Raw genomic sequence first — 17361 nt, forward strand, 5'->3', positions numbered from 1 at the left:
TCTCTTACGTGTAAACAAAAAGTGCCAGAAAAAGCACTGTTTGTTTTGGATAACATGAGGAATGGTAAAACCCCCACAATTGTGTTTTTTTTTTCCACTGTGTGTCCCTTTCAAGAAATTCTACTTCGCAGCCTGTCCTGTAAAACATAATAGGAAATGAGAAGAAATCTCTCCAAAGTGAAGCAAATTCCCTCTCAGACAGTTGTCCCTGCTGCAGTATATTTACTCTATTCCAGTTCTGGTAGCAGCTCAACATTTTGAATTATTCCAAACCCTAAAGTGATTGCAAAGGTTAAAAAGGTGTTTTTATATGCATTAAGGTAAACAAAAAAAAAAAAAAAAAAAAACATTGTGTGAGCTATTCCCACCACAGCCCCTCTAGTACACAACTATGCCTGATCTTGATCTAGCGCTGTGCACAGGAGTAGTGGCTCTCCCGAGTCTCTCTCCTTATTGGCGGAGGAGGGATTGGAGGGCAGGGCTAAGCATCTGTGTGTCCTATAGAAATACAGAGTGGTGATCAGGAGAGCATGCAGCTTGCTCTGGGGGCACTCAGTAGGGGGAGGGGCTAGAAGGGACAGTAGAAGACCCAAGAAGAGGAAGATCTGGGCTGCACTGTGCAAAACATAAATAACATGTTAGTTAAAAAAAAAAAAAAAACCCTAAGAATTTAGTGTTACTTTAGGTCCTGGGGACAGTCAACAGGAAAAATATAGGGGATGAATCTCCCCAACAGGACACAAAAAAAATAAAAATATGATTGGGGTTCAAACTCTTCCCTGCGCCATTGAAAACAAAAAGGTTGTGTCTTTAGATATACAGGTGTTGGACAAAAATATGGAAACACTACATGATTTGCAGGTGTGAAAGTGATGACATTTTGTCTTGAAAATGGAAGGGATGTAACATTCTTTTGCTTCTGCTATGTGATGAGACACCTAGCTAACAGGTGGGAAGCGTCACTGGTGACACTGTGTGTTCTTCTATAACAGAGTCATGTCAGAGGTTACTGAGCTTCAAAGAGGGCAAATTGTTGGGGCCTCTGTGACTGAAGTTGCCAATTTATTTACTGTATCGCAAGGTACAGTATCAAAGGTTATGAGGGCATATACAATTTTTGGGAAACATCGTCTGATAAGCATTAGTGCAGTTAACATGGTCAACTGACCAAAAGAGACAAAAAGAACATTTCACAGAATTGTAACCCTAAGAAAACAACTGCTGCAAAAGTGACTACAGAGCCCAATCTCTGAATTCCAAAGCCAGTGTTTGCAAAAATCATGTGGAGGGAACTCCATAAGGAAGACAGTGGTACACTACCCATAAATTGTGGATTGTCGATCAATGGAGTACTGTAATATGATCCTATAATTCGAGCTTCACATTGTTTCCAACAACAGGATGTGTTTACGTGTGGTGAGCACCATCCCCAGCTCACGACCAGGACTATCTTTTGCCAACAGTAAAGCATGGTGGAGGTGCAATCATGGTTTCGGCAACCATATCTTAGTACTCTGCAGGCCCAATTATCACCATGAAAGGTAGAGTCATTGCCAGTGACTATGTACAAAGCTTGGCTGACCATGTGCACCCCATGGTGTTGACATTGTTTCCTGAAAACAGCACCATTTACCAACACGATAATGATCGGATTCACAAAGCTGGTGTTGTCAAATCGTGGCTGATGAGCATGCAGATGAAGTCTTGCACCTTCCCTGGGCGCCGCAATTGCCAGACCTCAATATCATAGCAACTATGGTCAATTTTGGAGAACAAGGTTCAGGCTTGTTTTCCGCCTCCAGAATCTCTGCAAGAACTTAAATGATTTTTGCATGAAGAGAAGTATCGGATCTCATTATCCACCATCCAAGATTTATATTTGTCAATTTTCAGGAGAAATCAGGCTGTCTTGGATGCTCAAGGTGGTGCAACACCATATTATATAACAATTTTGTTCCATAATTTTGTTCAACCCCTGTACTTTTAAGGTATAAATGGATATGTAGTATTACTTTTGTTATCATAGTTGAACCAGGTGGTACCTTCTAACAAATAGTATGACAAAAACTATAAAGCTGACAGAAAAAAAAAATGAAGTGGAAATGCACTGACATGCATATAATAGAACACAGGTGGGTAAACTATACATCTGTGTATAGACACTGACCCTGAATACATTTTTTTGGTCCCAAGACTGTCTCAAGTCATAATCTGAGGGATCATAACACAAAGAAACTGACAGGTAGGCATCTTTGGGATTTACATAGTTACACTTCAAACTGTAAAAAACATGACTGAGCAAGATGCTCTCTCTCTTGATTGGCATGGCATCTTTTTATTTATCACAAACGATTTAAAAATTGTTATTTTTCTTAAAAGAAACATTCTACCAAGCTATACAGTATGGATTTCTCTACACAGGAAACAATCATATGTTCAATCTAATGAAAGGTTTGATGCATAGGTTCCCATATCTTATGGATCTTTAGAGGGTAATGTGTACACAACTTTTGACATCCGATTCAGGCCTTCCAAACAAAAATCTCCAAAGGGACAAACTCCAAAATATGTGAGCAGAACTAATGAATTTCGTTAAACGTGCACTGTTTTCAAACATGAAAAATTGGATATGAAAGACAGCACATGATCGGAAACAATGTATGATACGGAAGAACATGAGGAAAATACATTTTGTAAACATGAAAGAATAATCGTATGTATAAAACCCATTCAAAAGAAATATCAGTAACTGAACATTAGAAGAAAGCTCAGATGTGGAATCCAAAAAAAAAAATGCTTTCTATAATGTTTAGGATATCTGTATGTATGACTGATTATATTAAACATGGTAAAATACACTTCAGCGTATGCAACTAGCCTGTTGCAGCTTATTAAAAAAATGTATGTGTGTGTGCTTGTGTGCAGGGGCGGACTGACAACTCATGGGGCCCCCGGGCAATAGGGGATCATGGGGCCCCTGTGCCCTTGCCCAAACTCAAAAAAGCCTATGAAAAAGGCACCAGGGGCATCTCATGGGGCCCCCTACTGACCCCGGGCCCTCGGGCAGTGCCCGAGTTTCCAAATAGTCAGTCCGCCCCTGCTTGTGCGGCTCCAGGGTCATATGTACATTACATCGCTTCCTAAGCTACGTTACATTTCTACGTCAAGCAAAAAAAAAGCCTTAGTTGCTCGAGAATTTTCACACAATCAGTACCATCCTTGGGTTCAATTTGCTGGGAAACCAAGAAAAACCAGACGACTGTTTGCCCAATTGTCCTGTAGTGTGTACCCAAGTTTCCTATATGCAATCTTATTGTAAAGTACAATCCGTTCACCTGCATTATGACACAAGAAGGGTTCAGTCAACACACAGCTGTATGGACCAAATGCAAGAACATACTAAAGCGGAAGTTCTCCTTTCATAACATGTTACACCAATTTTGAGAGTGTAACATGTTATGAACAGACCAGCCCCCGCTTTGACAACTAGCAGGGATCTTCTTTCACTAGCTGACAAAATTAAAAAGGCAGCTGTGTAGGACTCCACCTCCCAGCAGCATCACTCATTCACAAGTCCTCTGTGAATGAGAAACTACAAGTCCTGACAGCCTTAGCGGCTGTCGGCTTGTACTTCTCAATGAACTACCACGGCGCTGTGGAGCACAGTGGTAGTTCATGGATTCTTCCTGTCAGTTTGTCTGCTTGCCTGTACATCCCGTATGGGCAAGCAGATATACGGAGAGGCCTGCACGAGACCTGCAAGGCACCAGCAATCTGCCGATCACTAGTGCTATGGTATACAGGCTCCTGCAACAAAAATAATTACACATTTTTTACCTGCAAAAAAAAAAAAAAGTGCATTTATTCTTTTTTTTTTTAGCAAAAGATGAACTTATCCATTAAGGCCCCTTTCACACAGACCAGTTCTTCTCAGCAGGCGATCTGTCCACTGATCCCGCTAGCTGAACTGAGCTGAGCAGGCGGATGACAGTTCAGTGTCCGCTACGCTTATGCAGAGCGGACACAGACATAGCACGCTATGCTCTACGGGCAGTTGGATGTAAACAAATCAGCTGCCCTCTGATCTGCCCAGTCAGAGGGGAACAGATCACATTCTGTTTTTTTTCATGATCAGATTGGAGGTAGGTGGATGCAAAATGGACACAAGGAGGAGAATGGAGGGTCCAATAGGGTTTGCCTCTCCATTTTTCAGACGGTGTGAAAGGGGCTCTAAGGTACCTGGTTTTTACAGGTACCAGCTCCCACTTCCATTCAGATCACCTCGGAAATACACCAGAGGTTCTCCTTCCACAACCCCCCCACCCCCAACCTTCTGGGTCACATCACAGGTCTATGGAAAGACTACGGGACCACAGTAAACATGACGGAACCACAAACTTGTAGATCGGCAAAGAATCGGTTCAGGTGAGGACTGCGCTGCACCTCTGGACAGGTGAGTGTGCTTTTACAAAAAGTCAGCAGCTACAGTATTTGTAGCTGCAGCCTTTTAATTTTTTTCAAACAAGACAAAGAACCACTTTAAGGGCTCATTTTGACAACCTGTCAATCACTGTTTTCATGAAAGATGCAGCAAATGACTAAACAAAGTCTATGTTTGACCTACTGCGCCAGACATTTAAGTGCACCTCCACAGGACATGCTGCATCCAAACAAAGGCAGCACAACGCCAACAGGTCAGACAGCCTCTGAGCTGTCATGTGTACTGCTCCATTAAAGTCAATTGGATTTGGCTGACCTGCATTTGTCTGCGTTCCATATGAAGGGAAACAACGCTGCTAAAAATGAGCCATTATACTTTAGCAGAAGGTTTGATGGCCTTGACTAAACATATATAAAAATAAAGCACAAAGATATGGTGACAAGAGCACCTTCACCACACTGCTCATACATTTCATGTAACAGGGCAAGGAGTGGTGAGCCCAAGGTGCCGTGGGTACACTAGGCTGCCTCTGAACTGCACCCAGAAAGAGGGTTTACCTCTGATCTGAGGTCAAAATGGGGGATACACTGGGTTACCCTTGTAGGAGCTCACTATGGGGGACTTATCTGATCGGGGGTGTTCTGAGTTTCCTCTGATTTGTCTGAAGAGCGAGTGCTTTGGGAATCCTCTGTTTGAGGAGAGGGTGCTCAGGGGGTAAAGTGACCTGTCTGAAAAGTGGGTGCTCTGGGTGTAATGTGACTGGGGTGGTGCTCTGGGTGTAATGTGACTGGAGGGAGGAGGGGGGGGGTGCGGCGGGTGTAATGTGACTGGAAGGAGGGGTGCTCCGTGTGTAATTTGACTGGAGGGGGTGCTCCGGGTGTAATGTGACTGGAGGGGGGGGGGGGTGCTCCGGGTGTAATGTGACAGGAGGGGGGGGGTGCTCCGGGTGTAATGTGACCGGAGGGGGGGGGGGTGGTGCTCCGGGTGTAATGTGACAGGACGGGGGGGGGTGGTGGTGCTCCGGGTGTAATGTGACAGGAGGGGGGGGTGGTGCTCCGGGTGTAATGTGGCAGGAGGGGGGGGGGGGTGCTCCGGGTGTAATGTGGCAGGGGGGGGGTGGTGCTCCGGGTGTAATGTGACAGGGGGGGGGGTGGTGCTCCGGGTGTAATGTGGCAGGAGGGGGGGGTGGTGCTCCGGGTGTAATGTGGCAGGAGGGGGGGTGGTGCTCCGGGTGTAATGTGGCAGGGGGGGGGGTGCTCCGGGTGTAATGTGACAGGAGGGGGGGGGGGGTGGTGCTCCGGGTGTAATGTGGCGGGGGGGGGGGTGCTCCGGGTGTAATAATGTGACAGGAGGGGGGGGGGGGGGTGCTCCGGGTGTAATGTGACAGGAGGGGGGGGGGTGCTCCGGGTGTAATGTGACAGGAGGGGGGGGGCTCCGGGTGTAATGTGACAGGAGGAGGGTGTTCTAGGAGTAATGTGACTGGAGGGGGGGGGGGTTCTAGGAGTAATGTGACTGGAGGGGGGGGGGGGGTTCTAGGAGTAATGTGACTGGAGGGGGGGGGGGGGGGGTTCTAGGAGTAATGTGACTGGAGGGGGGGGGGGTTCTAGGAGTAATGTGACTGGAGGGGGGGGGGTTCTAGGAGTAATGTGACTGGAGGGGGGGGGGTTCTAGGAGTAATGTGACTGGAGGGGGGGTGTTCTAGGAGTAATGTGACTGGAGGGGGGGTGTTCTAGGAGTAATGTGACTGGATGGGGGGGTGTTCTAGGAGTAATGTGACTGGAGGGGGGGTGTTCTAGGAGTAATGTGACTGGAGGGGGGGTGTTCTAGGAGTAATGTGACTGGAGGGGGGGGGTGTTCTAGGAGTAATGTGACTGGAGGGGGGGGGTGTTCTAGGAGTAATGTGACTGGAGGGGGGGGGTGTTCTAGGAGTAATGTGACTGGAGGGGGGGGTGTTCTAGGAGTAATGTGACTGGAGGGGGGGGTGTTCTAGGAGTAATGTGACTGGAGGGGGGGGGGTGTTCTAGGAGTAATGTGACTGGAGGGGGGGGTGTTCTAGGAGTAATGTGACTGGAGGGGGGGTGTTCTAGGAGTAATGTGACTGGAGGGGGGGTGTTCTAGGAGTAATGTGACTGGAGGGGGGGGTGTTCTAGGAGTAATGTGACTGGAGGGGGGGGTGTTCTAGGAGTAATGTGACTGGAGGGAGGGGGGGGTGTTCTAGGAGTAATGTGACTGGAGGGAGGGGGGGGTGTTCTAGGAGTAATGTGACTGGAGGGAGGGGGGGGTGTTCTAGGAGTAATGTGACTGGAGGGAGGGGGGGGTGTTCTAGGAGTAATGTGACTGGAGGGAGGGGGGGGTGTTCTAGGAGTAATGTGACTGGAGGGAGGGGGGGGTGTTCTAGGAGTAATGTGACTGGAGGGAGGGGGGGTGTTCTAGGAGCAATGTGAATGGAGGGGGGGGTGTTATAGGAGCAATGTGACTGGAAGGGGGGTGTTATAGGAGCAATGTGACTGGAGGGGGGGTGTTCTAGGAGCAATGTGACTGGAGGGGGGGTGTTCTAGGAGCAATGTGACTGGAGGGGGGGTGTTCTAGGAGCAATGTGACTGGAGGGAGCGGGGGGGTGTTCTAGGAGTAATGTGACTGGAGGGAGGGGGGGGTGTTCTAGGAGTAATGTGACTGGAGGGAGGGGGGGGTGTTCTAGGAGTAATGTGACTGGAGGGAGGGGGGGTGTTCTAGGAGTAATGTGACTGGAGGGGGGGTGTTCTAGGAGCAATGTGACTGGAGGGGGGGTGTTCTAGGAGCAATGTGACTGGAGGGGGGGTGTTCTAGGAGCAATGTGACTGGAGGGGGGGGGGTGTTCTAGGAGCAATGTGACTGGAGGGGGGGGGGGTGTTCTAGGAGCAATGTGACTGGAGGGGGGGGGGTGTTCTAGGAGCAATGTGACTGGAGGGGGGGGGGTGTTCTAGGAGCAATGTGACTGGAGGGGGGGGGTGTTCTAGGAGCAATGTGACTGGAGGGGGGGGGGTGTTCTAGGAGCAATGTGACTGGAGGGGGGGGTGTTCTAGGAGCAATGTGACTGGAGGGGGGGGTGTTCTAGGAGCAATGTGACTGGAGGGGGGGGTGTTCTAGGAGCAATGTGACTGGAGGGGGGGGGGTGTTCTAGGAGCAATGTGACTGGAGGGGGGGGGTGTTCTAGGAGCAATGTGACTGGAGGGGGGGGTGTTCTAGGAGCAATGTGACTGGAGGGGGGGTGTTCTAGGAGCAATGTGACTGGAGGGGGGGGGTGTTCTAGGAGTAATGTGACTGGAGGGGGGGGGTGTTCTAGGAGTAATGTGACTGGAGGGGGGGGGTGTTCTAGGAGTAATGTGACTGGACTGGGGGTGTTCTAGGTGTAATGTGACTGGTGGGGGGGTGTTCCAGGAGTAATGTGACTGGAGGGGGGGTGTTCCAGGAGTAATGTGACTGGAGGGGGGGGTGTTCCAGGAGTAATGTAACTGGAGGAGGGGTGTTCTAGGTGTAATGTGACTGGAGGGGGGTGTTCTAGGAGTAATGTGACTGGAGGAGGGGTGTGCTAGGTGTAATGTGACTGGAGGGGGGGTGTTCTAGGTGTAATGTGACTGGAGGGGGGGTGTTCTAGGAGTAATGTGACTGGAGGGGGGGGGGGTTCTAGGTGTAACGTGACTGGAGGGGGGGTGTTCTAGGTGTAATGTGACTGGAGGGGGGGTGTTCTAGGAGTAATGTGACTGGAGGGGGGGGGTGTTCTAGGAGTAATGTGACTGGAGGGGGGGGGTGTTCTAGGAGTAATGTGACTGGAGGGGGGGGTGTTCTAGGTGTAACGTGACTGGAGGGGGGGGTGTTCTAGGTGTAACGTGACTGGAGGGGGGGTGTTCTAGGTGTAAAGTGACTGGAGGGGGGTGCTCTATCACACAGGGCCCAGGATTCCTCCTGTAGTAGCTCAGTGGGGTGCATTAGTATGTAGCACACCTCCCTGCTCCTCAGGTCTCTCTGATCCCCAAGAAGGCCTCCATAGTGAGCAGTGTGGGCCCAGCTCCCTGTCCTCACCTGTAGCTCGGCCCTCTCCACCTCCCAGTGCGCTCTCTCCATCTCGAAGCGGGCCCATTCGTGCTGGATGTAGTGCAGGATCCCGGGGATGGTGTACTGCATGGGCCGGGCGGAGAGCTCACAGCCTGGCTCTGAGGAGGGGACTCCCTGTGTCGGGCTCTGCCCGGGACCTCCGACCTGCGGCCTAGCTGAGGCAGCCATTCCCGCCACCGCCGGGTGATCCTCCATATCGTCCCCGGGCCCCGCCGATACGGGTACAGTCACGTGAGGAAACAGCTCCGGTCGGTAGTGGAGAGGGGGAGGGGAGACGGCCTCGGTGCCCGGCCACCGGAGAGACTACAACTGTCCGCTCTACAACCTCCGCCCAATCACATTACTGACGGTCGCCATCTTTCAGACCTCCCCCGGGCCCGGTTCACTTCGCGGGGCACTCTGGGTAATCGGCCTCGTTCGCCGCCTCCCGCTTGACAGCGTCAGTGCGCAGGCGCGGGACCCGTGAACCGACGTCACAAAGGCAACCTGCATCACATGGCCTCTCTCCGCCTCCTTCCCCTCATGACGCACACCTTACCAGTGAGGTGAATTGGGAAGACTCTTCCGGTGGTGACGTCACCAGAACCGCATACGGTAATTCACCACCGCTTATACGTAAACATAGAGGGAGATATACCGGGGCCCCTGCCTGTTGTGAGGCCGCCATTGTGCTTCTACAGGCCACACCGCGCTCCATATCGAACACCTGACATTGTATCCGCTGTAGGGGGACGGGCGCTGGAACAAGGGGGACACTTTGTTATTGTTGTCCATAGTAAGGCATCTGCCTCCCATTGAGGGGATTAACCTTCACTTCCTGCCTCATGGCCAGAACAGGAAGTGAGAGGAAACTCCACCTAAGTTGTCACCAGAACTAGTGTCCCCATCGGAAGATTTACTATCTTCTTGTTCTGGTGACAACCCAAAATGTGCGATTTTCTTTCACTCTCTATGATAATGGTGAACAGGAGAAATAGCAATAAAAACTCACCGGGGTTCTACTCCCTTCTGTCCAAACAGAAAAAAAGTTTGCCTTTAATTATATTTAATTGTAAGTAATGCAGGCCATAGACGGGTTGAAAACCGGCCGTTTTTTTTTTTTTTTTTTTTTTAAAAAAGCGAAAAACCGGTCGTTCCATAGGCTGACTTTACCACCAATGGTAAAAAAAAATAAATCGGCTGATTTTTGTCCCGTCCACGGCCGGCATTTAATTACGTCTGTCCCTGCAGAGAGCTCTGCTATTATATATGACATGAAAAAGTATTGTGGTTGCAACAATGTATCCATTTTCCCGGGTTTTATTCGGATACAAATAGATACGTTGTTGCAACCGCAATACTTTTTCATATCATATATAATAGCGGACTGGAATTCTTTTTCTCCTCCTTCTTTTTCTTCTTCTTCTTTTTCTCCTCCACCTTCTTTTTCTCCTTCTTCTTCTTTTTCTCCTCCTCCTCCTTCTTTTTTTCCTCCTCCTTCTTCTTCTTTTTCTCCTCCTCCTTCTTTTTCTCCTCCTCCTCCTCCTTCTTTTTCTCCTCCTCCTCCTTCTTCTTTTTCTCCTCCTCCTCCTTATTTTTCTCCCTCTTCTATTTATCCTTCTTCTTTTTCTCCTCCTGCTTCTTTTTCTCCTCCTCCTTCTTCTTTTTCTCCCTCTTCTATTTCTCCTTCTTCTTTTTTCTCTTTTTCTTCTTTTTCTCCTTTTTCTCCTTCTTTTTCTACTTCTTCTCTTCCTGCTTCTACTTCCACTTCTCCTTCTTCTACTTCCTTCTCTTCTTCCTTCTTCTTTCTTCTTCTTCTCTCATGCGCAGATTTTTTTTATCAGTAAAACGATCTGCCAATTTGCCCGTCATTGTCGGTAAAAGCGGCCGATTTTTTTCCGACTTTACCAATAAAAAAAATGTGCCAAAACCCCGAAAAATGGCCGACCAATTAACCGATTAACGGTGCGAAAATCGGCCGATTTATTTATTTATTTATTTTTCAGCTAAAAAATTGGCCAATTTTCGCCCCGTCTATGGCCTGCATAAGGATGCGATCTATCCGTGTATGTAGCTATCTGTTCTATTATCTCCCAGTCACACCGATGCGACTTTGGAATTGTGCAACTTTACTGGAAGTCACAGGATTTCAAAGTTGGATGTCATTCTGACTGGAGGTACAACTTGCCTAGATGTGTATGTAAGTCGCACCTGAAGTAGTGCACCTTAGAAAGCAGTGCGGCTCCGACCAAGTCAGAATCACACCAATCTGACTGCTTTGTTTGCAAACAATAGGGTGTGACGTGCCATGTGATTGCAAGCTGCACACAGTGTGACCGGAGTGTTATTATTATTATATATTTTATTATTATTTATATGGCGCCAACAGTTTACACAGCGCTTTCCAACATGAGGGCAGACAGTACAATTCGGCTCCATGCACACGGGGCATTTTAATAACATGGTAACGTTAGATGTGGAAAGTCGTGTTACAAATTTGAGGTTTTCAGCATTTTTGTATTAGCATTTTGCAGCTTTTTTAGCATTTTTTTAGGTTTGTTTAGTCAAAAACAAAAGTCCAAAAATGCTGCTTTGCTGCTATTTACTGCTAAATAAACTCCCCTAGAAACCCACTAGTCCTGGATTTTTTTCCAGCCAAAAAATGCTGATTATAGTCTGTGTGCATGGACACATAGGATAACATGCTGCGGTTTTACTAGCTGTAGAAAAAACGTCAAAAGCCAAAAACAGCCGCTGTAAATACGTCCCGTGTGCATGAGGACTTACAGTACAAGTGAACACAGGGGGATTCAGAGGGCTCAGATCGTTAGAGCTTACAATCTAAGTTTTTAGGCTGTTTTCACAAAAATCATTTTTCCTTCTGCTTTTGCATTAAAATGGAAGAAAAACGCATGTATTCCTGTGGAACGCTTCACATTAATCCATTGCTGCTCTTTTTTAAAATCCTGCTTGCTGCATTTTTAGTGCAGTAAAATAAACGAACCAAAAATGCACTTGCTCATTAAAAACAATGAAAAATGCACCCGCTTTGTGACTTTGTGTTTTTGGTGCAGTTTTGAGTCACGTGTTCTGTAAAAAATGCACCGCAGAATTCCTGTCACTGACACCAACAATAAGAAATATTTCTTGCCACTGACACCAACAATGGGGCATAATTCCTTCCACTGACACCAACAATGGGGTACAATTCATTCCACTGACACCAATGGTGGGACACTTTTCCTCCCACTGATACCAATGATGGGGCACTTTCCTCCCACTGATACCAACGATGTGGCACTATTCCTCCCACTGACAACAATGATGGGGCACTATTCCCCCTACCGACACCAATGGTGGGACACTTTTCCTCCCACTGATGCCAATGATGGGGCACTTTCCTCCCACTGACACCAATGATAGGACACTTTTCCTCCCACTGATACCAATGATGGGGCACTTTCCTCCCACTGACACCAACGATGGGGCATTATTCCTCCCACTGATACCAATGATGGGGCACTTTCCTTCCACTGACACCAACGATGGGGCACTATTCCTCCCACTGACACCAATGATGGGGCACTATTCCTCCCACTGATACCAATGATGGAGCGCTATTCCTCCCACTGACACCAATAATGGGGCACTATTCCTCCCAGCGATACCAATGATGGGGCACTATTCTTCCCACTGACACCAATGATGGGGCACTTTTCCTCCCACTGATACCAATGATGGGGCACTATTCTTCCCACTGACACCAATGATGGGGCACTTTTCCTTCCACTGACACCAATGATGGCGCACTATTCCTCCCACTGACACCAATGATGGCGCACTATTCCTCCCACTGATACCAATGATGGCGCACTATTCCTCCCACTGATACCAATGATGGGGCACTATTCCTCCCACCGATACCAATGATGGGGCACTATTCCTCCCACCGATACCAATGATGGAGCGCTATTCCTCCCACTGACACCAATGATGGGGCACTATTCCTCCCACTGACACCAATGATGGGGCATTATTCCTCCCACTGATACCAATGATGGGGCACTTTCCTTCCACTGACACCAACGATGGGGCACTATTCCTCCCACTGACACCAATGATGGGGCACTATTCCTCCCACTGATACCAATGATGGAGCGCTATTCCTCCCACTGACACCAATAATGGGGCACTATTCCTCCCAGCAATACCAATGATGGGGCACTATTCATCCTACTGATACCAATGATGGGGCACTATTCTTCCCACTGACACCAATGATGGGGCACTTTTCCTCCCACTGATACCAATGATGGGGCACTATTCTTCCCACTGATACCAATGATGGGGCACTATTCTTCCCACTGACACCAATGATGGGGCACTTTTCCTCCCACTGATACCAATGATGGGGCACTATTCTTCCCACTGACACCAATGATGGGGCACTATTCCTCCCACTGATACCAATGATGGAGCGCTATTCCTCCCACTGACACCAATAATGGGGCACTATTCCTCCCAGCAATACCAATGATGGGGCACTATTCATCCTACTGATACCAATGATGGGGCACTATTCTTCCCACTGACACCAATGATGGGGCGCTATTCCTCCTACTGATACCAATGATGGCGCACTATTCCTCCCACTGATACCAATGATGGCGCACTATTCCTCCCACTGATACCAATGATGGCGCACTATTCCTCCCACCGATACCAATGATGGAGCGCTATTCCTCCCACTGACACCAATGATGGGGCACTATTCCTCCCACTGACACCAATGATGGGGCACTATTCCTCCCACCGATACCAATGATGGTGCACTATTCCTCCCACCGATACCAATGATGGGGCACTATTCCTCCCACTGACACCAATGATGGGGCACTATTCCTCCCACTGATACCAATGATGGGGCACTATTCCTCCCACTGACACCAATGATGGCGCACTATTCCTCCCACCGATACCAATGATGGCGCACTATTCCTTCCACTGATACCAATGATGGGGCACTTTAACTCCCACTGACACCAATGATGGCGCACTATTCCTCCCACCGATACCAATGATGGCGCACTATTCCTTCCACTGATACCAATGATGGGGCACTATACCTCCCACTGACACCAATGATGGCACACTATTCCTCCTACTGACACCAATGATGGGGCACTATTCCTCCCACTGACACCAGTGATGGGGCACTATTCCTCCCACTGACACCAATGATGGGGCACTATTCCTCCCACTGACACTAGTGATGGGGCACTATTCCTCCCACTGACACCAATGATGGGGCACTATTCCTCCCACTGATACCAATGATGGGGCACTTTCCTCCCACTGATACCAATGATGGGGCACTATTCCTCCCACTGACACCAATGATGGGGCACTATTCCTCCTACTGACACCAATGATGGGGCACTACTCCTCCCACTGATGTCAATGATGGGGCACTATTCCTCCCACTGATACCAATGATGGGGCACTATTCCTCCCACTGATGCCAATGATGGGGCACTATTCCTCCCACCGACACCAATGATGGGGCACTATTCCTCCCACCGATACCAATGATGGTGCACTATTCCTTCCACTGATACCAATGATGGGGCACTATTCCTCCCACCGATACCAATGATGGTGCACTATTCCTCCCACCGATACCAATGATGGCGCACTATTCCTCCCACTGACACCAATGATGGCGCACTATTCCTCCCACCGATACCAATGATGGCGCACTATTCCTTCCACTGATACCAATGATGGGGCACTATTCCTCCCACTGATACCAACGATGGAGCGCTGTTCCTCCCACTGACACCAATGATGGGGCACTATTCCTCCCACCGATACCAATGATGGCGCACTATTCCTCCCACCGATACCAATGATGGGGCACTATTCCTCCCACCGATACCAATGATGGGGCACTATTCCTCCCACTGACACCAATGATGGGGCACTATTCCTCCCACTGATACCAATGATGGGGCACTATTCCTCCCACTGACACCAATGATGGCGCACTATTCCTCCCACTGATACCAATGATGGGGCACTTTAACTCCCACTGATACCAATGATGGCGCACTATTCCTCCCACCGATACCAATGATGGGGCACTATTCCTCCCACTGACACCAATGATGGCGCACTATTCCTCCTACTGACACCAATGATGGGGCACTATTCCTCCCACTGACACCAGTGATGGGGCACTATTCCTCCCACTGACACCAGTGATGGGGCACTATTCCTCCTACTGACACCAATGATGGGGCACTATTCCTCCCACTAGTACCAATGATGGGGCACTATTCCTCCCACTGACACCAATGTTGGGGCACTATTCCTCCCACTGACACCAATGATGGCGCACTATTCCTCCTACTGACACCAATGATGGGGCACTATTCCTCCCACTGACACCAGTGATGGGGCACTATTCCTCCCACTGACACCAGTGATGGGGCACTATTCCTCCTACTGACACCAATGATGGGGCACTATTCCTCCCACTAGTACCAATGATGGGGCACTATTCCTCCCACTGACACCAATGTTGGGGCACTATTCCTCCTACTGACACCAATGATGGGGCACTATTCCTCCCACTAGTACCAATGATGGGGCACTATTCCTCCCACTGACACCAATGATGGGGCACTATTCCTCCCACTGACACCAATGTTGGGGCACTATTCCTCCCACTGACACCAATGATGGGGCACTATTCCTCTTACTGACACCAATGATGGGGCACTACTCCTCCCACTGATGCCAATGATGGAGCACTATTCCTCCCACTGATAGCAATGATGGGGCATTGTTTACTCCCACCAGGCACAGTCCCCCCCCCCCCCAAAGTCTGAAGGACAGTAAACTGGCCCTTTGTTTAGAAAGTTTGGAGACCCCTTCTATACACTGGAAGGGGTTATCAACAGTAATTGAAGTTGTGGATACTTTAACCAAAAATTGCTAATGAGAAATTCTGTTTTAATTGATTTTATTGAAAACAGTATTTTATCATTTGTTATGATGAATAAAAGTTATGGAATTCTATTATTTGTTGTAATATAAATGACTGACACCTTAAAAAAAACCCAGCTCTTTGAGCATTTTTTTTCCATTTTCTTGTGTACTGAACAGGGATTGTAGTGTAACCCTTGGTTCACACCAATGCGTTTTTAGTGCATATTGCAGAAATGTACAACAGTCCATTTAACATGGTTTCCTATGGGACATGTTCACATGTATGCATTTTCAGCTACTGCTTTTGTTGGAAAGGGTCAGGGACTTTTTTTCCTGCAGCAGATTGCGTTTTTTGGTGCAACAGACTTCAGTGGCACTACAATCAAATTTTTTGATGCATTTTTTTATGCATTTAGTGTTTTTTTTTGTTTATAGGAAAGTATTGAGTGCAACTTTAATGCAACTTTACAGTCTCTGGTGCTCAAGCTGCATCAAAGTAGTGCAGGAACATTTTCAAAATCACTGCAACTTAAAGTCCCATAAATTTGAAGAGGTTTCATTGCCATCAGTCAGCTATGACTTGGCTTACAATTTTGGGGTTGATTTACTAAAATTGGAGAGTGCAATATTGGGTGCAGCTGTACTTAGAAACCAATCAGCTTCCTGTTTTTCTTTTGTCAAAGCTTAATTGAACTCTCTCTTGAGAAGAGGAGATTAAGGAGGGATATGATCAACATGTATAGATACATCAGTGGTTCATATAGTGAACTCAGTGTAGAGTTATTCACCCTGAGGTCATCACAGAGGACAAGGGGGCACTCTTTACGTCTGGAGGAAAAGAGATTTAATCTCCAAATACAGAAAGGTTTCTTCACAGTAAGAGCTGTGAAAATGTGGAATAGACTCCCTCAAGAGTTGGTTCTGGCAAGCTCAGTGGATTGCTTTAAAAAAGGCCTGGATTCTTTCTTGGATACATAGATTATAACTGGATATAAAATTTATAGGTAAAGTTGATCCAGGGAATATCTGATTGTCTCTCGGGGGATCAGGAAGGAATTTTTTCCCCTGCAGGAGCAAATTGGATCATGCTTTGCTGGGTTTTTTTGCCTTCCTCTGGATCACCTGTGGGTGTAGGATTATACCTTTTTTTTTTTTTTTGTTATGTTTGAACTGGATGGACTTTTGTCTTTTTTCAGCCAGACTAAGGGCTCATGTACACGGGGCGTTTGGAAAACTCTTCTGAATGATGGAAACTGACTGCTGGAAAATGTAGGTAAAAATGTCAGTTTAGCCGCGTTTGCATACCGCATTTATGTGCGTTTACGTTTAGAAGAAGTTTTAAAAGATAACCTCAGGAGACCTTCCCAAATGCCCAGAATGCACTGAAAAATAGTAAAGAATTAACTATTTCAGACATTTTGAGAGGAATAGAGAGAGTAGAAGCAGAGAGAGCAGTATGTGTTGAGATTACCTGCCTTTTCTGGTTGTATTCATTATGGATCCCATCATGAGCATAATGTGGCACGTTCTACCAGTTTTTCCTTCACACAAAACCTGGAACTGACTGCGCTGGTGTACTAGGTCCATTTGAATACATGGACAACGCTTTGCATGTATTTCTGATTAAGAAAAAAGGCTCTGGACAACATCTGGATATGAAACCGTTAAAAAACGCTTCTAAACGCAAATGCTTATAAATGCGGTTAACTGAATTTACAAGCGTTTGGTGTTCGAAACGTCGGTAAAATCTACTCCTGAAAGCAAGTTTGGTGCATTCAAAGAAACTACTGTAAACTCAACTGCCTGTAAACGACATAGTGTACATGGACACATAGGAAAACATTAGGGAGAGTTCA

The 17361-nt window shown here is 47.7% G+C and overlaps 2 protein-coding genes across 5 annotated transcripts in view; one reads left to right on the plus strand and one right to left on the minus strand.

Annotated features, from left to right (window-relative positions):
* Positions 1 to 9008, minus strand: part of STRN3 (striatin 3) — a 113941-nt gene extending 104933 nt beyond the window's left edge. For 2 of the 4 annotated variants that reach the window (XM_089691179.1, XM_089691178.1), the window contains exon 1: positions 8501 to 9008. In XM_089691179.1, coding sequence (XP_089547305.1) covers positions 8501 to 8728 — 228 coding nt within the window. In that variant the 5' untranslated portion in view covers positions 8729 to 9008. The remainder of the gene's footprint in view (positions 1 to 8500) is intronic. The other 2 variants (XM_089691181.1, XM_089691180.1) reach the window with 1 other exon arrangement.
* Positions 8522 to 17361, plus strand: part of AP4S1 (adaptor related protein complex 4 subunit sigma 1) — a 49538-nt gene continuing 40698 nt past the window's right edge. The window contains exon 1 of the mRNA XM_089691182.1: positions 8522 to 9127. The gene's annotated coding sequence lies outside the window, so the exon portion shown is untranslated. The remainder of the gene's footprint in view (positions 9128 to 17361) is intronic.

The sequence above is a fragment of the Staurois parvus genome, unplaced genomic scaffold (genome assembly GCF_062004578.1).
Source record: "Staurois parvus isolate SC_StPar_1 unplaced genomic scaffold, SC_StPar_1.0 ptg000553l, whole genome shotgun sequence".
NCBI lineage: Eukaryota > Metazoa > Chordata > Amphibia > Anura > Ranidae > Staurois > Staurois parvus.